Source organism: Mesoplodon bidens (assembly GCF_964165515.1).
Source record: "Mesoplodon bidens genome assembly, chromosome: 13".
Taxonomy (NCBI): domain Eukaryota; kingdom Metazoa; phylum Chordata; class Mammalia; order Artiodactyla; family Ziphiidae; genus Mesoplodon; species Mesoplodon bidens.
Window position 1 is genome coordinate 35,750,452 of NC_138169.1, and position 24,049 is coordinate 35,774,500.

Consider the following 24,049-nt stretch of genomic DNA (forward strand, 5'->3'; position numbering starts at 1 on the left):
TTGATGCTTTATTACTATTATTACCTGTCAGCTACACAGACAGATTCAGGAAAGAGAGGGCACTCAGGCGGTTGGAGCAGTCGAGAGACTCCTATGCAGACTTCCTATTGGTTTACTTCCCCCATCAGTGTTGTTGGTCCTTCTGTCTTTTCTTCTGTGACTTTATTAGTTATTTCATCCCTCCTCTTTGCACCCGGCACTGTCTTGCACAGAGCAGACATTCGATGCCTGTTTACCGAATTGAATGCAAACCAAGCCGCAACGGGCACATTGCTGTTGTTGTTTATCAGAGTACAAAACCAACTGAATATAGGAATTGGTGCTTCTGCTTCCTGACACCGTCCATCCCTTGGCCTCATCATGAGGTCATCTTGCTCATTTTAGAGCTGCCTGAGCAGCCTCGGCACAGTCCCTTTTAGCCTCCATTCCTTCCAACTTCAGCCGGCCTTGAAATAAGCATCCCCCCCCACCCCCGCCCCCAGCACTCCGCACTGACCGGCTAGCCTCTGCCCTGCCTGGCGTTTCCCGCCTTGCCCCCTTAAGGATGGAGCCTTTGCCCTCCCTGGACCCCTGCCCGGATGCTCAGGGTTGCCTTTCTAGATCTTGGCTACCTTCCACCAGGATTTGGTCTCTGCTCAGTCAACCTGGGCATCCGTGGCTGGCCCATCGCTACAGCTCCTGCATCTCAGCGAGCAAGAACTAGACCAGACCTGTTGGTAATCCTCAAACCTTTTAAATCTGTGATTCTGGAATTTGTGGTCTACTTTTTCACAATGGAGACCCTTTTAAGAGGTAGTTTAGGGACAGGAGACAGTCTGGGTGAAGCTACCAACCACACCAGGGAAGCCAGAACAGAGACACTGGCTTCTATGTTATATAAATATTTCAAAACTTCTCAGTAAATCTTTCTCTCTGAAGGACAAATAGTGACATAACTTCCTTTCTTTGCTTAGTAGGAATCCTTGTTATTACAACTGAGAAAAGTCAGCACAGAAAGTACTTTATAGAGTCAGGTATCAGGCTGGACCGAAAATCTGGACCCATCACTGCCGACTGGAACAGGTGATCCATGGGATTTCTTACATCAAATTCTACCTTATCTTATTAACTCCTGCAATGTAGGTGGGACCTCATCACATCTTGAAGCTGAATCTATTCAAATGAGTCTTGCTGCATACGGTCAGAAGTTCTGGTGCTAAAAGTTTGACTGATTAAAGGCCATTTGGCACAAAAATAAGTACTTTGTCCGTGTAAATTTCACGCCGCTGGTGACTCTGTTGTCGCTTGTTGTAAGTCGCAGGCGGGTTGAGCAGGTGCAGTGGCAGCATCACAAAGCTAGAAGACGGGGTTCAAACCTACCACTTTCTGACCATGTGAAAGGTGATCCCCCACCTAAGCCCCCTGGGACGTGGGGATCAGGGCATCACAGTGTCTCCCACGTGGAGATTTTACGAGGATTAAATGAGTTGATTCATTTAGAAAGTGCCCAAGAAAGCTCTGGCACCTAGTAGGTGAGTAGTGAGGGGCTTGCCTTCCCAGGTCCCTTCTTTACTTCCTGCCTTGTTTTCTCCGAGGGCAACTTTTCAAAGGACGAATATGAACATGTTATAAAAGCGGGAACGGCCTCTGCTCCCTGTGTAGTATGGAAATCATTTGAAGTGTATGGAATCAGGAATTCATTTTTGTGGAATTTTCTCACACAGTTTGCCCAAGTGCCTAAACACTGACACTATTTTATTTTTGTATGAAATATGTTAAGTGCTTCCTGGTTGGGGTGGCACTTTAGTGTACATGAAGTAATACGTCAGCCTGTGGGGCAGTCTAGGGTCAGGCTATTGTCCCCATTTTACAGATGAGCAAACTAACACTCAGGGAGGTGAAGTACTTCGCTCAAGGTCATGTGACAAGTACGTCCAGGAAGTGGGGAGCCCAGGTCTCTCAACACCCTGCCCCAGTTTCTTTCTCTCCCCAGCTGCACTGAGGTACTAGTCTCCCAAAGCCCAAGGGGCCCAAAGGTGGAAATACACCTTTGTTAGATGAGTTTGTGACTTGCTGCTAGAGTATTAGAGGAACAATGTCCTTGACTGGGACGGTGGGTAGAAATGTCAGCTGCCCCAAACACCTAGGATTTCCTCTATTTTGCTCCCTTGGAAAAACTCAGCTTCCCAGGATCCTCCCAGAAAGTCTAGCACTATTTCTCCAGCACTCTCACTTGAGATGAGTGAAAGCTTTGCCTCAGAAAGAACAGAGGGACAGTGGGAGGAGATGAGACAGAAGATAAGCATGAGGGCAAGAGTCTCGTTCTTGAGGAGGTTTTCATGATTTCGTGGAGACAGATGGTAGCTGTCTATAAAATATGCTTGCAAGTCCTACTTCCTTCCTCATTTTGGTTTGTTGTGACAACTGGAGTTAAGTTTTAGGCAAATAAATATATAGGACCATATTTTTCACTCCAAATATTGGAATAATTAAAGCAATGGGATGCCTCACAAATTTCTCCCTTCGTTTTATACAAGAAAATGTCTTCCTGCGAAGTGAGTTTTACTCTGTTTTCCTGGGTTGTGATGGGGAGGCGGGAGGAGAACATTATGATCCATTTCTCTGATGGTAACAGCTTCTAGTATCAGGTCACTAATCAGTTAGCCGGGATCAGTCGTTCAAGCAGGGGGAATCATCCTCATTCTTCTTCAACACCATGCTCTTGTGAATTCCACCCAGAGCCTACTCACCGGCCACTGGTTCCTGGCCCCTCAGTCAAGTTTGTCTCCCTTCACAGCCCCCCATTCCCAAGAACCAGCCCCATCCTGATGTCCCATCCTGAGCTTCATTTCCTCACTGTCCTCCAAGCAGAGTAATGGGACTCCTAGTGGAAAACTCTAATTCCTTTTGAAAAACACATTTTACTTTAACAAAGTCCCCGAGTGCTAAATCTGGGGTTCACAGTAGGGACCATGTTTTAGGGGAGCAGGGTCTTTCAGGACCCCAGACAGGCTGCCCCTGCAGAGCCAGCTGATTGATGGTAAAGGGTGGTAAGGATCCCTCCCAAATACTCTGACACACAGATCATCTCACTTTGCCAGTTGTCAAGAGAGCATCTTTCCATGTGACTCAGACGAGCACCTCCAGGAAAAAACAGAAACAAAATCGCTGCACAACATGAGTGGCTGACATTCAATGCAGCGAGAACTGAGTAGCCAAGGTCAGAAGGGAAACTTGGCGCAAGATTAGGAGTAAGAAAGAGACCTGTGAGGACAGGTAACAAAAGGAGATGACGTGAAAACATGCAGAAATACACTTCATGGGGCTTCCCTGGTGGCGCAGTGGTTGAGAGTCCGCCTGCCGATGCAGGGGACACGGGTTCGTGCCCCAGTCCGGGAAGATCCCACGTGCCTGCGGAGTGGCTGGGCCCATGAGCCATGGCCGCTGAGCCTGCACGTCCGGAGCCTGTGCTCCGCAACGGGAGAGGCCACAACAGTGAGAGGCTCGCGTACTGGTCAGCGCTCTCTTTCCACCAGGTGAGGATACTAGAAGTCTGCATCTATAAGCCAGAGGAGGGTCCATGGCCATGCCAGCATCCTGATCTCCAACTTCCAGCCTCCAGAACCGTGAGAAATAAATTTCTGTTGTCTATAAGCCACCCAGCTTATGGTAGTTTGTTATGTCAGCCTGAGCAGACTAAGGTTGTAGTATATCTTCAGAAGTTCATAGGTTGGGAATTCCCTGGTTGTCCAGTGGTTAGGACTCTGCACTTTCACTGCTGAGGTTGCGGGTTCAATCCCTTAGTTGGGGAACTAAGATACTGCAAGCCAAACGGCGCAGCCAAAAAAAAAGAAAAGAAAAAAAAGAAAAGCATAGGTTAATATACACACACAAAAAAGATGTATTTCTTCCGTTATGAAGCTCGACAGCTATAGTGTGGGAGCTGGGGGAAAGGAGGGTGTAGTGGAGGCATATTTTAAAGTAGTAATAATAACAACATCCACCTGGTGAGGGCTTACTCTGGGAGATTCTAAGGGATTTACACTATTATCTCGTTTACACTTATAACAAACCAGTGAAATGGTATCTTAGAAATGTGATCAGCTGCAAGTAATAGAAAACCTCAAAGACAGTGGCTTAAATAGGTAGATACTGAGGGTATTTTTCACATAGAAAAAAAAGTATTAAGGTATACAGTCCTGGGCTAGGAGAGCTGCTCAATGATGCTGTCAAAGACCGAAAATCTGGTTACTGGTGAAAACTGTGACCCACTGCCAATTCTAGCTGTAAGAGCAGCAGCATCCTCAAAGCAGCATCAGGAAAAAGGATATGGACCTTAGTGACTATCTGTTATTGTCATTATTACCAAAAATATTTATAACTAAAACTTCTAAATGACAGGCCTGCACATAATTAAAGGACACATTTTTGGTTCTTGAGGGAGTTACAAATGAGTTGGATGAGCCAGACTTCAATATAAAAAGATAAGTAACAATGCAGTTTACTACAGTTGAACGGATGCAACAATATAGGTGCTAGAAGTTCCAGGATTGGAAAGATTAGTATCGTAAAATGTCAAACCAGAAAGAGCTTTAGAGACTGTGTCATCCAAGGACTCATTTTCTAGATGATGAGTGGTCAGGAAGGATGAAGCAAATTGCCCAGCTGATAGCTGAGCAGAAACTAGAATCCAGGGGTATGAATCTTCATCTGTTGCTGTTTCTTCAGAGCATGCTGGTACTGTTACTGGAAAACTGGGTTTGCCTCTTCGTGGGTGTTGAGCCAAAAGACACAACCAAGCCAAAGAGTGGGAGAAGGAAGGATTCACTACCTGCAGCTAGTAAGGAGAACACCAGGGATCTTTCCCAAAGCACTGTCTCCCCTTCGCTTAAAACTGGGGAAGTTTTAAGCTAAGCGTACATGCATATTCATGAAGGGGCTTGCGCAGAGGAGCATGGAAGTGGGCAAAGGTCGATAGAGCCAAGCTTTAGTTGTTTGAAATCAGGAGAGTCAGAAGAAGTTCCAGTTGATCTGGTGGTTTGAACCCTTGAAGGGGGGTTTAAATTCTGCAAAACAGCTCAGAAAGTGCTTCAGGCTAATCGTTACCATTGAAACAGAACTGAGAGTCTTTACAATTGATTTATTACCTGCTATTGTTACTTTCCTTGCCTTTAACAGCCTTTGTTCTTCTGTTCCCTTGAGGTCATTATTACTGAGACCTGTTCAAGGGCAAGCATTGTGGCCGGGCTTAGATCACAAAATGGCTTAGGTCTAAAATGGTTCCTCTTATGTCAAAAGTTACATCTGGTTCTTTTCCTCTGGGGCCCCCTACCTTATCTGCTTACACTACCAAGGGCTAACCTGGTCAAGGAAAGCTTCTTGGAGTCGGGGGGGACTTTAAACTGAGCCTGGAAATGAGGGCAAGACTTAGACAATTAGAAGCAGTAGAGTAGGGCATTTCGGGTAGGAAGAATGTCATAATAAAAGCTTCAGACTGAGAAATGAGCCTGACATTTTCCAGCAGTGATGAGGAGATGAGCTTGGCTGGCAGGGAGGGGCCAGGGGAGGGAAACAAAGTTTGAAATTGGTGGAGGTAAGGGCAGTGGGCTTTGTGTTCTAGCTGGGGAAACCGCTCGCTGTCTCCCATAGGACGTCAGCTGTATGGCACGATCCACCACTGAGTAGATCCAACTTTGCTCTTACTCAAGGCCACATTCATCATTTGTGCATCAGATATTTATTAAGCTTTTTTCTGCAATGAGTTAGACACACTGTTAGGTATTACTGAAGCAATGATAACAAACTAGCTATGGATCAGGCAGTCAACTAGCAAATGATCCAGAAAGAGACTGGATTTACTTATAAATAATCACAATGCGGGACCTTGTGTGAGATACCAATAAACTGCTTTGTCATTCAATAAGATGAAAAGAAAAATTACATCCAACTAATGAGATTAGAGATGACTATTGGAAAGGCAGCACAGAACCTGGAAGAATAAGCAGACTCAAGGGATCAAGAGAACATTCCAGAAAGAGGGAGCAACTTGAGCAAAGTTGGGAGGACGTAAGTGGGAGGACAGGGGTGTGTCTAGTTAACAGATGGACCAGAGGATGGATAAAAGGAGTGGGGGGAATTAGAGGGAGTGATGTGTGTCACCAAAACCATCCCTTTAGGGCTTCATTTGTCTGGTGGAGGTGGGACCATACAGGTGATGTTGCCGCTGTGAATAACTCCAGGTTGCTGGGTTTTCTTTCTTTTTTTAAAAAATTTTTATTGGCGTATAGTTGATTTACAATGTTGTGTTAGTTTCAGGTGTACAGCAAAGTGAATCAGTTATACATATACATGTACCCACTCTTTTTTAGATTCTTTTCCCATATAGGTCATTACAGAGTATTGAGTCGAGTTCCCTGTGCTATAGAGTAGGTCTTTGTTATCTGTTTTATAGATAGTAGTGTGTACACGTCAATCCCAATCTCCCAACTTGTCCTTCCCATCCCTTTCCCCCCTGGTAACCATAAGTTTGTTTTCTACATCTGTGACTCTATTTCTGTTTTGTAAATAAGTTCATTTGTACCTTTTTTTTAAGATTACACATACAAGCGATATCATATGATATTTGTCTTTCTCTGTCTGACTTACTCCACTCAGTATGACAATCTCTAGGTCCATCCATGTTGCTGCAAATGGCATTATTTCGTTCTTTTTTTATGGCTGAGTAATATTCCATTGTATATATGTACCACATCTTCTTTATCTACTCCTCTGTCAATGGACATTTAGGTTGTTTCCATGTCTTTTCTCTTAAAACTAGCCCAGGCATTCAAAGGCCTGGTGCATTGATAATCTATAGAAACTTTACATTGGGGAATAGTTGGTTCCCAACACCAAGTCAGGTAACACCCAAACAAACATACTTCAGGTCCCACTATCTAATAGTGGTTTGGAAAAACATTTTGGCAAATGTTAATTGGAGGTTTCCCTGAGTACACCCAGAGGTGAGTTGATAAGACTCTGAAGCCAAGGGGGCTGGCTTTCTGGGACGCTTCTATCTCCAAAACAGAAACAACGTAAAACTGCCTCTCTGAGACTAAAATAGAAGAGGTAAAGGGATGTGAGCCTGGCAGAACAAGCTTTTCAGGCCCGGCCATGCTCTTCTATACTGTGATCTAAATTTAGACTCAAATCTGAGAACAGGAAGACAGATTAAATGTCTGTTTCCATTGTAAATTCCACATTCCCAGTTTGAATTTCCTTTAGTACCTTATAGGGTCCTTTCAAAGTCCCCCCTATCTGCACTGGCGTCCAGACTGTAGACACACAGAGCTGTGGTTTCTGGCATAGGATCATAAGAAAATTCCAGAAAGTTTGAGCAGATGTGAAATCTGGAAAGGAAGGTGGTTATTTGATGGTGATAACATCAGATCTGGGGAAGATTTTCTCCAAGGCCACCCCACCTTCACCCCTTCACCCCTGAAGTGCTCCTGTTTCTGTTCGTGGGACAGTCGGTTATTAAAGCTGACTTCTTTTTTTTTGATAAATGTATTTATTTATTATTATTATTATTTTTGGCTGCGTTGGGTCTTTGTTGCTGCATGCAGGCTTTCTCTAGTTGCTGTGAGTGGTGGCTTCTCTTGTTGCGGAGCATGGGTTCTAGGCACGCGGGCTTCAGCAGTTGTGGCTTGAGGGCTCTAGAGTGCAGGCTCAGTAGTTCTGGCGCACGGGCTTAGTTGCTCCGCGGCATGTGGGATCTTCCCGGACCAGGGCTGGAACCCGTGTCCCCTGCATTGGCAGGTGGATTCTTAACCGCTGTGCTACCAGGGAAGTCCCTAAAGCTGACTTCTAGTTGTGTGCAGGGGCCTGGGCTTCTTATTGTTTTCCTCCTTGCCACTCCCCTTGTTTGTACCTTTCCTTTATCTTTTCCCTTTGGTCCAAACAGAAAGTCCCAGCAGTGTGAGGGGAGGATGGAGTGGGGGTGGGCTGTGTTGGCTGAGGTCCGTTGGGAATAGCAGACTTGCAACAGTGAAACATTGGCGAGTCCCCGTTCCATGCCGGCTGAACCTTGCCTTTCTTTCTGTGTCCTTGGAGACAAGCACTGTTTTCGTCTCCACCCAGAAGAAAATACTCACAAACCAGGCCATCCCAGAGTTCAGAAGTAGTCTCCTTCCTCATACAAGTCTGTGGAGGGTACACAGTAGTAACTCACTGGCTCCAGGAGAGGCTCCGTAGATTGGCTAGTTAATTAATAGCGACATAGCACTCTAAACTTGCTGAGCATTTATTTCATATATTCTGGGGATTGTTACTTAATGATAAAAGACACTCCTAGTGAGAATAGTAAAACTCAAGTTCTAACAAGAAAACAATCTACAAAGCTATACACCTTCCCCTGATTTTTCTAACATTGGAAGAAATTTCTCTAACGTTAGTAAGCCCTTCAGAGAAATACGAAAGAAAGAGGGGAAAAAAAGAAAATGAATTTAGTGAGAAGAGCTTTCATGAGGGAGAAAATGGGGAGGACGGGAGAAGGTAAAGGGTAGATGTGGCAACAGGGATCCTTAGGGAGAACCAACACCCCAGACCGAGGAGGAATAGGATAGATTCCCAAGTCTTCCGGAGAAGTTTAAGGAGAGCAGACGTCCTCGGCAAACACATTTTCTAAGAACGGTTCGGGGTCATCCAGACATTCCATTCAAATTAGTGGCTGTTCTGGAAAAAAACAGACAGTAGCTGCTGAAACAAGCAATCTGGAAGCGCAAGGAAGTTAACATTCACAAATGGAAAGTTTTCCAGGCTGGTCTCCAAGTCATTGCTGTAAGGCGGTCTCTGTGAATAGCTGTGGCTTTCCAACAGGCTTGGGGCAGAGCCCTTCCAGGGAGAGTTAAAATCCCCCCACCTCCCAGAGCTTCTAATTTAGTGTTATTGTTAACATTATTTGTACAGTTATAATGTAAAATACGTGCTGCTGAAAGCTTAGCTCTACAAGGAAGCAGAATAATCTTAAACTGCTGATAATCAAATCCTTCTCACACAGAATTTACAGAACACATTTTCTCTAAGCTGCTCAGCTACAGAAGGTGGTGGGTATTCCAGTGAGATAATGATTTTTGGAGTGATTCCATCTCCTAGGTGACATCGAGTGACCTCATGAAGGTCTCCCATAGATAGCTCTGTCTACCCAGGAGGGCAACAGACCCAACTGCCTAATAATGGACAGAGTGCCCCCAGTGTGAATAACTGTCCTCCACTGGAAGGATTCAAGCTGAGACAGGACAACTTGCCCAAGGGATTTCTGCTCTAGTAGCAGGACTCATGGGCCTCCGAGGTCCCTGGTTTTATGACCCTAGCAGCACAGGGCCAGTGAAAATAAGAAAGTTGTTAGATGGCTTTGTTCTCAGGACTTAGAATTATAACCACTGACTAAAAGGATGCAAAAAAAAAAAAAGAGGTCCAGTGGTTAGAACTCTGTGCTTCCACTGCCAGGGGCGCGGGTTCGATCCCTGGTTGGGGAACTAAGATCCTACAAGCCACACAGCACGACCAAAAATTTTAAAAAATAAAATGAAAGAATGCAAACAAACTCAATGGGATGATTTGGAGGTAGGTATATTGTGAGTGATTTCTTAGAAGAGCTTTCATGCTTCCTTTTGCACTTCTGGTCTGGTTTATGTAACTTTTCTTCCTCATCATCTAGGATTTATTACAAAACAGACTGCGACACACTGTTGAGAACAAACCATTTCTTGCAGCTTCTTAGGAAAGTGGTAAGACGTACTAAGTTTTTCTTATAAGTGCTGAAGGTAAACTTACAAAGCTTGTAGGCACATAATAACATTAAAAAATACAGAGATGTGTTCATTTATTAATTCATTTTCATTTGTCCTTCATTTAAAAAATTTTTTTCTTGTGAAATAAAGATACACACAAACACCTATATACAAATCACCCGAGCCAGGAAATAGCACATCACCCGACCTAAGACCCTCTGCATGCCTCTCCCAAATTGCACCTGTCTGCTCTATCAAAGTCAAGTCTATCCTGAAATTTCTGCTACTCTCTTCACTGTTTTTCTCTATAATTTTTATCACCTGTGCTTTTATCCTTATCGTTTAAGAATTGCCTGTTTATGAAATGGAATAAATAGAATCATATTTTAATCTTTCATTGCTCTTTGCTTAACATTTTATTTTTGAGATTCATCCATGCTGATGTAATTGTGTAGTATTTCATTGTATGATTATACCACAATTTAATGATCCAGTCCACCTTTGGTGAACATTTGGATTGTTTCTTGCTTTTTGTAACTATGAACAATGCTGCCATTGATTCCTGTATGTGTCTTTGAGTCCACTTGTGCAAGGGTTTTTCTAGGATACATACCTACATTGGAATTACTGAGTCTTTGTATATGGGCACATTCAACTTTCTAGGTAATACCAACCTGTTTTTCTAAAGTTATTATACACTTGAATTCCAACCTGCAGTGTGTCTGAGTTCTACCTGCAGTGTGTCTGAGTTCTGGTTGGTCACTCCACATCAACAGTTGCCACTGAACAACTTTTTATGTTAGCCGTTTTGATGAGTGTGTGGTGTTAGCTCATTGTAGTTTCAATTTACATTTCCCTGATTACCAATGAAACTAAATGTCTTTTGATAAGTTTATGAACCATTTACACTTGTTCTCTTTGTGAAATTCCTCTTCATTTCTTTTGCTTGCTTTTCTATTGATTGCTAGAATTTTATTTATTGATTTATATGAATTCTCTGTATCTTTTGGATTCAAATATTTGTTTGATTATATGTGTCGCGAATATATTCTTGCTTTAGAAATACTTCCTTACCCAGAATTTGTTAACATATTCTCCTACATTGTCTCCTAAAAGTTTTGTATCATATATCATTGAATCTTAAGTTGCCACTGATGGTAAGAAAAATCACAATTTCAGAAATGGTAAAATGTGAAAAAAAGTGTATCCTTGAAATGATGACAGCAATGAAGTTTTGCTTTTCTTATATGTCTTTAATCCAACTAAAGCTGATTTGGTGAAATGGTGTAGAGTGGGGTCCACATCTATTTTTTGCTATATGGATAATCAACTGCCTCCTTGTCATTTATTGAGAAGTTTATCTTTCCCCCAATGATCTGAGCTACCATCTCTACCATACATTGAGTTTCCGTATATGCCAGGGGTGTTTCTGGGCTCTCATTTTTGTTTGATTGGTCTGTTTGTCTCTCCCTGAACCTATACCACCCTTACTGATTACTATAGGTTTGGTATATAGAAGGGCAATTCCTCCCTCTATGTTCTTCTTTAAGAGCCTCTTGAAGAAGAGACCTCTGTTGGGATTTCAAATGGAAATACGTTGAAGTTATAGATCAATTTGTGGAGAATTAATATTTTTATGAGATTGGGTCTTTTCTATCCATAAATATATTTCTCTAATTAGGTCTTCTTCATAGCCTTTCAATGAAGTTTTATAATTCTCTTTGTAAAGGTCTTATACATATTTTATTAGATCCAATCCTAAGTATCTTGTTTTTTGATACTGTAGGGGAGTGAAAAGTTTTCCTTGACCATATGAGGGCCCCTGACTGGGTCTGAAAATGAAACTGACAAAGACAGATTCACAGGAGAAAAGCATACAAATTTAGACTCAGAAGCCTTGGTAAGAAAATGATGACCTGAAGAAACAGTTAAGACTGTGTATTTTTTTTTGAATTTTATTTATTTATTATACAGTAGGTTCTTATTAGTTATCTGTTTTATACATGTTAGTGTATACATGTCAATCCCAATCTCCCAATTCACCCCACCCCACCCCCACCCCCGCTTCCCCCCTTGGTGTCCATACATTTGTTCTCTACATCTGTGTGTCTATTTCTGCCTTGCAAACCGGTTCATCTGTACTATTTTTCTAGATTCCACATATATGCGTTAATATACAATATTTGTTTTTCTCTTTCTGACTAACTTCACTCTTTATGATAGTCTCTAGGTCCATCCACGTCTCTACAAAGGACCCAATTTTGTTTCTTTTTATGGCTGAGTAATATTCCATTGTATATATGTACCACATCTTCTTTATCCATTCTTCTTAGACTGTGTATTTTAATGCTGAGTTTGATAAAAAGAAAAAAGGCAGTAGTATAGAAATATGATAAGGAGTATAAAGTAATTATAGTAAACATTGTATGGCATCTTTCAAAAAGTTTCATTTCTGTTTATTGCTGGTATATATGGATGCTAATGATTTTTGTGTATTGACTTTTGTACCCAGAAACATTGCCAAATTCTCATATTCATCTCAACAGGCTCTGTACACATTCTTTTGAATTTTCTACATATACTATTATGTCATTGTGATTTCTTCCTTTCCAATCTATATATTTTATTTCTTTTTCTTGCCTTACTCCACTATTTAGGACCTTAAGTACAATACTGAATAGAAGTGGAGATGGCAACACACTTATCATGTTCCCCATTTTATTTTTTTTTTTTATTTTTTTTTATTTTTATTTTTATTTTTTTTTATTTTTGCGGTATGCGGGCCTCTCACTGTTGTGGCCTCTCCCGTTGCGGAGCACAGGCTCCGGACGCGCAGGCCCAGCGGCCATGGCTCACGGGCCCAGCCGCTCCGCTGCATATGGGATCCTCCCAGACCGGGGCACGAACCCGTATCCCCTGCATCCGCAGGCGGACTCTCAACCACTGCGCCACCAGGGAGGCCCGTGTTCCCCATTTTAAAGGGACTGGTTACGTATGTTTGCTGTAGGTTTTTGTAAATACCTTTTATCAAGGAAAATATTCCTAGTTTTCTATGAATTTCGTCTGAGTGGATATTGAATTTTATCAAAGAATTTGTCTGCATCTACTGAGGTCATTATATGATTTTTCTCCTTTAATCCTTTAATGTGATGAATTACATTAATGGATTTTTCTCATTTGAAATTAACCTTGTATTCTTGGGTAAACCAGTTTGGTTCTGATTATCATCTTGCTGGATTCAAATTGCTAAAATTTTGCCTGTGACTTTTCTGTCTATATTTATGTGTGAGATTGACCTGAAATTTTTTGTTTCTCACATTCTTCTCGTCAGATTTTTGTATAAGTTTATGCCAGCCTCATAAAATGATTTGAGAAATAATCCATCTTTTTCCATACTCTAGAATAGCTTGTGAGACACTGGAATTATTTATTACTTGAATGTCTGGTAGAAGTCACTGGTAAAACTGTTTCAGCCTGGATTTTTCTTTGCAGAAAATATTTAACAACAGATTCAAGTTCTTGAATGGTTATGAGCCTATTCTGGTTTTCTATTTCAGTTTTTTTTTAATTTATTAAATTTATTTATTTTTGGCTGCATTGGGTCTTCATTGCTGCACACGGGCTTTCTCTAGTTGTGGCAAGTGGGGGCTACTCTTCGTTGCGGTGTGTGAGCCTCACATCACAGTGGCTTCTCTTGTTGCAGAGCACGGACTCTAGGCACGTGGGCTTCAGTAGTTGTGGCTTGCAGGCTCTAGAGTGCAGGCTCAATAGTTGTGGTGCACGGGCCTTGTTGCTCCGCGGCATGTGGGATCTTCCCAGACCAGGGATTGAACCCGTGTCCCCTGTGTTGGCAGATGGATTCTTAACCACTGCACCACCAGGGAAGCCCTATTTCAGTTTTATTAACATATTTCTTGGAATTTTCCCACTTCATCTAAGTTTTCAAATTAATTGGCATAAAAATGTTCACAAATATGTCCTTGTAATTTCTGCATCATGTGTGATTATAAACTATATAGGAATATAGTTTATTCCTCACATTGTTTGTACCTTTTCTTTTTCCCTTTATCAGTTTTTACCAGAAGTTTGTAAAATGTATTAGTCTCTCACAAATCCAGTGTTTGGCTTAATTGGTCCTTTCTATTGTATGTTTGTTTTCAATTTTATTTTCTTATTTTATCTTATTTCCTTTCTTCTGTTTTATTGAACTTTATTTTGCCATTCTTTTTCTAACTTTTTTTGCTCTTTACACTTACAAGTATTTTCTAATATAAGCTTTTAGGTCTCAATTTCCCTTTACTTGTTTAGGTTTCCTCTCTTTAGCCTCCACATGTAGTATCGAATATTTGTTACACAGCATTTAAATACTGTCACATTTTCATAACTATTTGTTCTTTGATCCAAAAGTTTCCAAACAAATGGGTTTTTCTAGTTTTTTTTTTTTTTAAACTGATTCTTGATTTAATTGCATTGCGGTCAGAGAATATGCTCTGTATGATACAAAATTTTCAAGATTTGTTGAGACTTGCTTTATGGCTCGATCTATGACCAACTTTAGTAAGGTTTCTGGGTGGGCTCAAAAATAACTTTTTCTTTACTCTATGATTTTGCACTTGGGGTCCCACCTTTCTTGGGTCTCCCATTAAACTCCCCACTTAAAGCAGACCCTATGCTTTTACTTCTGTCCCCAAGACTCCCAAGGCTGCAAAAACCAATATTCAGATTCACTAGATTCAGCAAATACCTTCCAGGCAAAAGCTGACTTTGGCCTCTGCTTACCTCTCCTGGGTTCTGGCCTCTACTCTGTCCTAGGACTATTTCTTAACTTCTTGCCAGTTTTTGGATCCCTTCCAGAATTTTTTTTTTCCAGAATATATTTTTAATATTTTACCCAGTATTTTTGTTGTTCTTTTCAGTGGAAGAGTTAGTCCAGACACCCAGCCGAGTATATAACTAGAAATGGAAATCCGCTTTTATTTTTCATCATATATTTATTGGACACCTATTATGTTTGGAATAAGCGCTATAGTTGTGATCTGTACAAGGTGGACTAATAGCATGAGAAAAAGAGATGCTGACTGGGGTAGGACAGTAGAGGAAACTAACAGAAGATGGAGGGAAGGTGGTTAAAAACAAGCAGGCCTGGGGATGAAGCCCAGGATCTCAGCTTACTAGCTGTGAGGCCTGAGGCAAGTCACTCAACCTCTCTGTGCCTTCATCTATAAATTGGTATTAACAATAGCAGCTACCTCATAGCTTTGTAGTTAGAATTACTAGGAAGCTGAGGAATGATGGCTCAGAAAATGCTAACTAGCCTGTGTTCTCATAGAAGAGATGCAAAAACTGGGAACAACAAAGTTATTTCTCTACGACTTAATCCCCTCCCCTGGGAGCTGCCAGATGGAGGGCATAGGACCACCTCCCTTCCAACTCCAGGCTTGGGAGACTGGATTCTTATTCTAGGGAAAATCCTTCACTCTTCCGGATTCCCTCAAAGAAACCCCTTCTCACCAGCCCTCTCCCTCCTGACTTAGATTGCTTCCTCAAGGAGTTTAGAGTGTTGGAAATTAAAGACAGGAAGGAAATGGCTTGCAGGCAACTTCTGCTTTTCAGAAGTTCCTGGAGACAAGCAGAATGCCCGCGTGCATTCTTATAAGGGGAGGGAGAGAGGGGGAAATGTATGGAGAAAAATGGAAGTTCATATTTTAAAAACTAGCCTGGGGCTTCTCTGGTGGCGCAGTGGTTAAAAATCCACCTGCCGGGCTTCCCTGGTGGCTCAGTGGTTGGGAGTCCGCCTGCCGATGCAGGGGACATGGGTTCGTGCCCCGGTCTGGGAGGATCCCACATGCCACGGAGCGGCTGGGCCTGTGAGCCGTGGCTGCTGGGCCTGCACGTCCGGAGCCTGTGCTCCGCGGCAGGAGAGGCCACGGCGGTGAGAGGCCTGCGTACCGCAACAACAACAACAACAACAACAGCAACAGCAACAAATCCACCTGCCAATGCAGGGGACATGGGTTTGAGCCCTGGTCCAGGAAGATCCCACATGCCGTGGAGCAGCTAGGCCCATGCACCACAACTACTGAGTCTGCGCTCTAGAGCCTGCGAGCCACAACTACTGAGCCTTTGTGCCACAACTACTGAAGCCCATGTGCCTAGAGCCTGTGCTGTGCAACAAGAGAAGCCACTGCAATGAGAAGCCAGCGCACCACAACTAGAGAAAGCCTGTGTGCAGCAATGAAGACCCGGCGCAGCCAGAAAAAAAAACAACAAAAAAAACCTAGCCTGGTTCAAAAGGGGTGGCTAAAGCACACCAGCTAGACGGAGGAGAGAAGAATGGAGAGAAGAAGAGTACCCTGGATGCCCTGCTAGGGAACGGGCTTTTTCCTCTAGGCAGTGGATTGACAATAACTGGTGCCATGGTCAGATCTGCAATTCAGGGTGGAGGGTGCTTAGAACAGCTCAGGAACTGAGAGCAGAGAGACCAACTTGAATATGCCCCCAGTGGATCCTCAGAGATGTGGTGAGGGTGGGCCTGATGGCTAGAGGATGAGGCCTCATGATGTGCAGCTGTGGATGCCCTTGAAGGCGGCCAACACGGTAGCTCTTCAGAGGGCTTTGGAGAGTAGAAATGACAAGACGTGGTGGACATGGAAGGGGAGAGGAAGGAAATGAGACTCCTTCCTAGGTTTCTGGCAAAGATGACTACATGGATGATGGTGCAATTAGCCAAGATAGGAGATTCAGGAGGAGCAGTTTTGAAGAAACAAACACAATGGACCTGAATTTGGCGTCAACACGGGCCATGCTGGTGGAGGTGTCTAAAGCCTCTGAACACAGGCATGGGGCCCTCTGGGTTCTGGCTGATGCGAGGAGGAGGGAGTTTCCAGAAGGAAATCGTGGTCAATTGCATCTTATTCTAGAGAATGCGAGGGAGGGCCTGAAAGGGTCCACTGCATTTGGCAACCAGAAGTTTGTTGGTGACTCTGGCCTGAGGAACGTCAGGAGTGGAGGAGAAATGAAGGCTGTGAAGAAATGAAAAAGGGGGGCCTCCTCTTTCCAGGGAGCTTGGATGGGGAGCGAAGCTGGCAGAAAAGTTGATGGCCTGGGGACAAGAAAGTCTGCTACTTCTTCTCCTGCTTCTCCTCCACCCCGTGCCCCTCGGTGCTCCCTGGTGGGAGACGCCTGAGCCTGCTAACGCTGAGGGTTGAGCCCACAGTTGGGGGAAGGGACAACTGGCGGGTGAGGTTCCTCCCACGGAGCGGAAGGGGGTGGGGTCACTACAGGTGAAGCAGGAGCTTCCTTCCTCCTACATTCCAGTGGACTCAGTGGGAATCCGGGGCTCCCCACACACTTCTTAGGTGTCAGGGGAAGGAAGTGAAGACCTATCGTGCAACAGGTATTTCATGAGTCTCTGTTTTGCTTAGGGGGTGGTGTAAAGCAGGTAGACACCAGAGAATGAGGAAATCGTAGACACCTGAAACAATCATTCAGATGAGGGATCAAATCTCAGGTGGGTTTGGAGGAAGGGAGGATGTCTAAGGCTTCCTGAATGATGAAAGGAAGGAAGGAAGCCTGCCAGAATAGTTCCTTCCCAAGGCAGGAGGTAGTGAAAATAGCCTGAAAGAAATAGGAAAAATCCAAGTGGGAAAAATGGAAAGAAAGAAAGAAAAAAAGAGCAAACAGCAACAGCACGCTCCGGGGCCCAGACGCTAAGCTAAATTAGGCACTTTACATGTAATGGTGTGCAGGCCTCAAGACAATCCCATGGGAAAGTCATTACTGTTTCCATTCTATTGACATAGAAACTGAGGATCCAGCAATTTTTCTTGCTTTAATTCCACTTCTCCAGAGCAGAGTGATACGCTCTGAATTATGAAGGGGAAAGTCCAGTCCTTGTCTTGGAGAATTTTTTTTCTGCTCGTGAAGCCAGGTGAAAGGCACCGAAGAGGAAAATTCTACTAGTGACCTTGGGCCGAGGAAACCACCTTCGTTTCCCCTGGGCCTTGGTTAAGGATGGGGCAAAGCTTGGCTGAATGCTTGAGAAAGGCAGAAGGAACTTGGATGAGGAAGTGGTTGCCCGGGTTCCTTCTCCAGAACCAGCCCAGGAGCCCCTATGACAGGGCGCTGGTCCCCCGGTCGCAGCACAACCCAGTTACACCACAGCCCATCTCTGGGAAGAGACTGTGCTGCGGCTGGCTCGGCACGCAGGAGCTTTATATAAATGCCTATTTTTCAGTATCCTCAAAGGTATCATCCACAGGACGCGTATTGAGAAATTAAATGGCATTTGGAAGGAACACATGTACTTCCATCCATAACTTTCAATAGCGGCAAAGGCAGCAAAGAGATCAAAACCAGTGCGCAACAATAATACACAGCCCTGGTAATCCATTTCTTTAAATAGTATATTTTTAAAAGGGGATGTGTAGTAGGATTTGGGGTGGGGGTGGGGGGGAAGTAAGCAAAGAAGCAGATGCGCTACTGGTGATCAAAAGTGGATTATAAAACATGCCGTGAACATTTTTTGCACTTTAATATTTATTCTTTTTCGGTAATTGGGCTCTAAGTTCCACGTGACCCGCCGCAGGGTTGCCATGGGGACCAGAAGAAACTTGATTGCGGAAAAGTAACGTTAGGGTTGCCTCAAGCCCGCGAAAGGCCGGGGCCTTCCCGGGAGCGCGGGAGATGGGCAGCGCGGCGGCGCGCAAGGCGGCTGAGCAGGAGGGAGTCCGCCGGGCGGCGCGCGGCCGGGAGCGGGCGGCGGAGCGCGGCGTCACGTGGCGGGGAGGGGCCTACGCACCGCCCGCTGCCGCCGCCGCCGCCGCCGCCGCGCCGCGCCGCGTCCCATTCATGAGGGCCGCCCGGCTCGACTGCGGCCCAAGCGGCTCCCGAGGCAGCGGCGGCGGCGGCGGCGGCGGCGGGCGCCCGGGCCCAGCGCGCGCCCCCGGCCGGCCCCGCCTCTTCGGTCGCCCGCGAGCGCGCCCAGCCGGGTCGGTCCTCATCGTCGCCGTTCGGCAGCCGCTTGCCCTCGGCCGCCGGGCGCCAGCGCGGGGCGGGAGCAGAGTCGCTGCAGGTAAGCGGGGGTGCCGGGCCGGGGTCCTCGGCGGCGGGGTCTCCAGCGCGGCGCGGGCGCCGGGCCGCCCGGCAGAGGCCGGGACCCTCGGGCCCGCGAGGGCCAAGCCCCCTGCCCGCGCCCCGCCGCCGGCGTCATCTAGAAACACGGACTCGCGGGGCGGGCTGGGGGGGTCGCGGCGGGCGGGGAGACTCTGAAAAATTTGGTACCCCCGCCGCGCGAGCGAAGGGTCACTTCGGACCCCTTCCTCCTGGCTCTGCGGCGCGGAAGCTGGAGCTGCGGCCCCGGAGACGCTCGGCCCAGCGGCTCCCGGCGAGAGAAGCGCCGCCGGAGGCCGCCTTTCCATCCAGACCCCGGGCCTGGGGGAGGGGGCCCGGCACGTGATACGCATCGCGGCGGGGGCCCGGGAAGTTGCAGTTATTTCTCTGCGGCCGTTCGTTTGCCCGGCGTCTCCGCTTCAGGGCTGTAGACCGGATCCCCAGTGTGAGTAGTTTTTCTCCTCCCAAACCCCCTTTCCTCCGCACATCTTAATCTGTGTCGAACATGTTAAGGTACAGTTGATGCTGAGGGCTGCTCTCTCAACTTCTAACCCCGCGGGTCATCGTTTCTCCCCCCGGCCAGACAAACTGAGACTATTCTCATTGAAAACTACGGATGTCGTTTACAAGGCACACTTATGAAAAACAGGACCAGAAAGATCATCCTTCCTTTCAGAAAGTGTTGGAACTCTGAATATTTGGAAATGTTCGCTAGGCTAATTTAAAATGCACGTTTGGGGATTATTTTTCCATACCTTTTTTTTTTTTCTTCCTTTTCCCTAACTGAAAAAGTGTCTCGTGCCTTGGTGTCACGCCAGGCCTTGTTGAAGATGATTGGTAAGCGCTACTGGTTATTAAAACTTGGCCTGCCTAGTTTGTAATGCTTTGAACAACACAAAGTCAGTTTTGAAATATATTTTGAACAATTTACAAGTTAGTTAGTGACCCCCTAATGGCTTACATGTTGATGGTTTGATACTGATTGTTCTCAGCTGTTTCAGATTGAAAAGTGCGGCAGGTGTAGCAGAGGTGGGAGCGGCGGGGGAAGGATTCGAGTAATGTAGCCCTCGGCGTCTGGTCCCCTAGTGCAGCATCCTCTTCTCCTGAAGGGCAGTTACCCTCAGGCCATACTCGGCCTCAGTATGAGAAGCAGGCCCAAGGCCACGTGTGGAAGAGCATTGGACGAGCATTGAACGGTGTGGGTGGCTGCTTCCCTCCACTTACGTGTGGTGGTGATGTATCAGATTGCAGTATCTCCAGGCCCACGTGTGGGTGGTGATGGCTGTAGAATGCTAGAAATGAGACGGTAGGTTCTAATGTTTGATGGCATGGTTGAGAACCAACAGAGAAGCTTTGTTTTGGAGGAACAGGAAATGGGAGCATTGGAGAGCCATCCAAAACTATAGTGAAGCCACTGGTAAGCAAATAATAGGGTCAGCTGGGCCTCCGTGTCCTTTATTGTTACATTCTTATAGCCATGAAAGGTACTCATCACCTGGATTGTCATGTTTTGGTTACTTACTGTGTTGTCTCCTGCGCTAGACCGAGTCCTTGAAGGCCAGACTCGTAGCTGCCGGCACCCAGCGCAGAGCCAGCTTTTAGAAGAGACCCCTGCGGAGGTCTGTAGAATGAAGGTAGGAAGCAGCAGGCAGTGTGACCTGAGAGCCAGTTCACTCAACTGTCCTGAATTGTGAACTTTGGATGAATAATCCTGGCAGTGCCACTCACTAGAGGTGGTAAAAGGTTAAATTAAGCTGACGAGCATTACAGTGAACATTTTGCAATGTTTAGTTTAAATATTAATATCGAGTTTAAATATAGCTTGGTTCTCTGTGTCAACAGCTATTTCTCCTGGGTGTGCGTCTTCATATACGCATTTCATCATATGTGACAGCTTGGGGACACCGGGCTGGAAGCTTTGTCTTGTTAGGAGGTAGAATGAGCTGCCTCCCGTGGGTGCTTAGCAACCTGTCCGGAAGTTTCCCTTTAAGTCTGAGTTAAGTCTGCCCACCTTTAATTTAAATCCTTTCCTTTTTGATGGGACCCCAGCGGCTGTCACTGCGTGTGTGCACATTGAGTTTCTCATCAATCGCTGGGCAGTGGTTTGGGACCTTTATTTTGAAAGCCTGTTTTGATCTGTCTTATTCCCTTCATTTAGAAGTAAGTTTTCTTTCTGGCTGAGTCCCAGAGTTCTCTGACCTCTCATTTGCCTTCTTTATGATGAGACAGCTCACAGGTTGGCAAGCAGAGCCATCAGTTGGCAGAATCCTATATAAATGATGTCTTGCTAAAACTTTGAGGATAGTTCCCACAGGCTGGAGCAGTAAGCTTTATGGCTATATTTTGGTAATATGGTATTTGAATAAGAAGTCGTCTTGGTGACTTTGCTGGCTATTAGCTCTGATTTTTGGAATCCACCTTCCCTGCCTTGGGCTTGATTCTTTCTTTTAGTAACACACTGTTACTACCACTAAACACTTCACATGTGTGGGGTCCTGTAGTCTAGGATAATAATGGAGAAGTTGCTCACCCCCAGGGTCCAGATGAAGTCACTTGGTATCTCTGTGAGTCCGTGGCAGCCTGTGTGGTGTGGCCGCGGCAGCATCTGCGGTGCTCCTCTCAGCTGCCCTGACTGACAACAGGAAGCTGGGCCCAGGTGGTCTGGCCCTGCTTTGGAGCCCTGGGACTGGAGGATTCTGCCCTAAGTTTCCATTCCATCAAGAGGTAAGGAGAAGGAAAAAAGAATCCACTAGGAGATAAACGGTGCTGCGATGCAAGATAAAGCCCTTAGTGTGACTTTGGGATTAGAATGATGATATAGCACACATTTTTTCTTACTTGATTCACTGAGTATAGTTTAGAATCTTTTTCCTCTAAAGGCTTTGCATGCTAAGTTTCGGTGCCGCTGTTTGTCAGTTAGATTGGTGTTAAAATCGCTACAAAGAAATGAGGAAGGAAAGAGCCATAGTTCATTCCCCCTTGTAAAGCGTGGCGCTGCAGTTGCAGCATCAGATCCTTTTCCTGCCTTCATCGCATGTCTGTACAAGGAGGGTGTGGCCAAAAGGCAAGGGGTTTATGTGTTGTTAGGAGTGGGACCTTTTAAAATTATTTTTAGATTATTTAGGTCAAATGTATAATTTGAGAGACCACATAAATGTATGGGGGGGACTAGAAGGTGATCTTTTAAAAAGCCGTTTGGAATGTGCTGCCTGTTTTTGTAATCTCAGAATTTAGAACTTTATTATGCGGTGTTTGTGTCTATCTGCAGTGTCATATATTCTAAACATGAACTATCCAAGTAAGGCTTTCCTACTTCTTTGGAGGAGAAACATTGGCTTACAGAAAAGCACTCCTTGTAGAGTCTGGGTAGCTGGTGGATTGCCTTTATCTGACTTTTTGGCATATTTGGACAGTTTCGAAAGTCTTTACTTCTGTAGTTAACTTTATGAACAGTAACTGCGTTTGTTGCCTTTATCTCATTTCATATCCTTATTTACTTTTTGTACCAATTCCCTTCACTTTATTGTTTAGTTATAGGCAAATTTGTCTGAACTGTCTCAACTTATTTTTTTCAACCAGACAGAGTATAAGTAAAATTCAAAGTGGTTTACAAATTCTAAGTTGTTTTCAACTTCAAGCATCTTTTTCATCTTTCCCGTTCACGAATCTGCAATGGTCTGTTCTCGCCTATTTTAGCAAATCTAAGTTTGTGCTCTCAGTTCAGTTTTTTCCCAACCGTCTCCACCTGTGTATTCAATCCTCAAGACTCACTTCGCTTGATCAGCTGCAGGAGGCAAACCCTTCACAGTGTTGGTATGGTTGCTGTTTTGCTTGTTCTGTGCTACATTGTGTTTGCTCTCAAGTCATCTGTGGCTTTCCTCTAGCCTTAACCAGGATTAGAGGAAATAACGACTGTCTCCTTAATTTTCAGACACTCCCTGCGGCCAGTTTGCCTCCTTCGCTCTGTAAATGTGGAACTGAGGGCGGGAGTAGGAGAGAGAGATAGTGTTGGGTGGAATAAGAAGCCAGCCTTAAAGGTTTGTCACATTCTAGTAGAGAAAGGACAGCTTGAGGAGGTGGAGGAACATTTAAACATGGGCACTGTTGGGGGACAGTTGTGGGGACTGGATCTGTAGATTTAAAAGTTGCTGTGAAGGGGAAAGAGGGGAAGGGTTGGGCCCTCACAGGTCAATGAGCAGGAGGAATCGAGGGAGCCCGAGCGGCTGTGCAGACCTGGTACTTGCAGGGCATTGGGGGCTTTGAAGGTCTGATATGCTTTCTCCTATTGCTTTGATTTTTTTTTTGTGTGTGTGGTACGCGGGCTTCTCACTGCTGTGGCCTCTCCCGTTGCGGAGCACAGGCTCCGGATGCGCAGGCTCAGCGGCCATGGCGCACGGACCCAGCCGCTCCGTGGCATGTGGGATCTTCCCAAACCGGGGCACGAACCCGTGTCCCCTGCATCGGCAGGCGGACTCTCAACCACTGCGCCACCAGGGAAGCCCTTGCTTTGATTTTTAACTTTTTGGTCATTTGTTAATTTAGTTGTATGTTTTACGTAACGTTATAGGGAGTGTAAAGGAACATGGATTTGAAAAGTTTAAGAAACATGATTAAAGTCCCTAATACTTCAAAGAGAAGAGGTACCATTATCTAGGTTTAAAAATTATTTGGTTTTGGTGGTTATAATTAAGTAGTTATAGACAAAGAGGAGAAGCTGAGGATGGGGAAAGCATCCTTCAGAAACTCTAAGGCTGGAACTAGCGACTTTCCTGCAAGAGGGAAGATAGGTGTATGGTACCAAGTCACACCTTCAGTGACTGATTGAATTTCTGCATTTACCTATTTCTGAAATATAATGGAAGGGAGAGTTTATCCCATCTGTTTTTAATTCTATAGTAAGATGTTTTCTTTTTTATAGAAAAAGTATCATAATTATAAACAAAAAAGTTCATTGGTTAATCTGGAATTGAAATCTACCTAAAAGCCTTTTTTCTACCTCTGAATAAACAAACAGGAGTTGTACAATGGCCAGGATGGTTCTCATCTGTTCAGTTCATGATGATGTGACATTTCTGGCTCCCGGCAAGATAGGCGTGTCCTGCTGTATTAGAGACGTGCTGTTTCATTCATTCTAAAAGAGAGGCCCTTGAAAGGTAGGAGCTATTCAATATAAAATCATCTGTTAATTT

General features: G+C 44.9%; 1 protein-coding gene across 1 annotated transcript; it reads left to right on the top strand.

Moving 5' to 3' along the window:
- The first annotated feature begins 18,586 nt into the window (after positions 1-18,586).
- Positions 18,587-24,007, top strand: LOC308626674 (uncharacterized protein). The gene is made up of 3 exons (XM_081252039.1): positions 18,587-18,822; positions 20,403-20,494; positions 23,875-24,007. Exons 1-3 carry the CDS (start codon positions 18,600-18,602, stop codon positions 23,917-23,919), a joined length of 360 nt encoding a protein of 119 aa, XP_081108165.1. The 5' UTR covers positions 18,587-18,599; the 3' UTR covers positions 23,920-24,007.
- Positions 24,008-24,049: the final 42 nt, after the last annotated feature.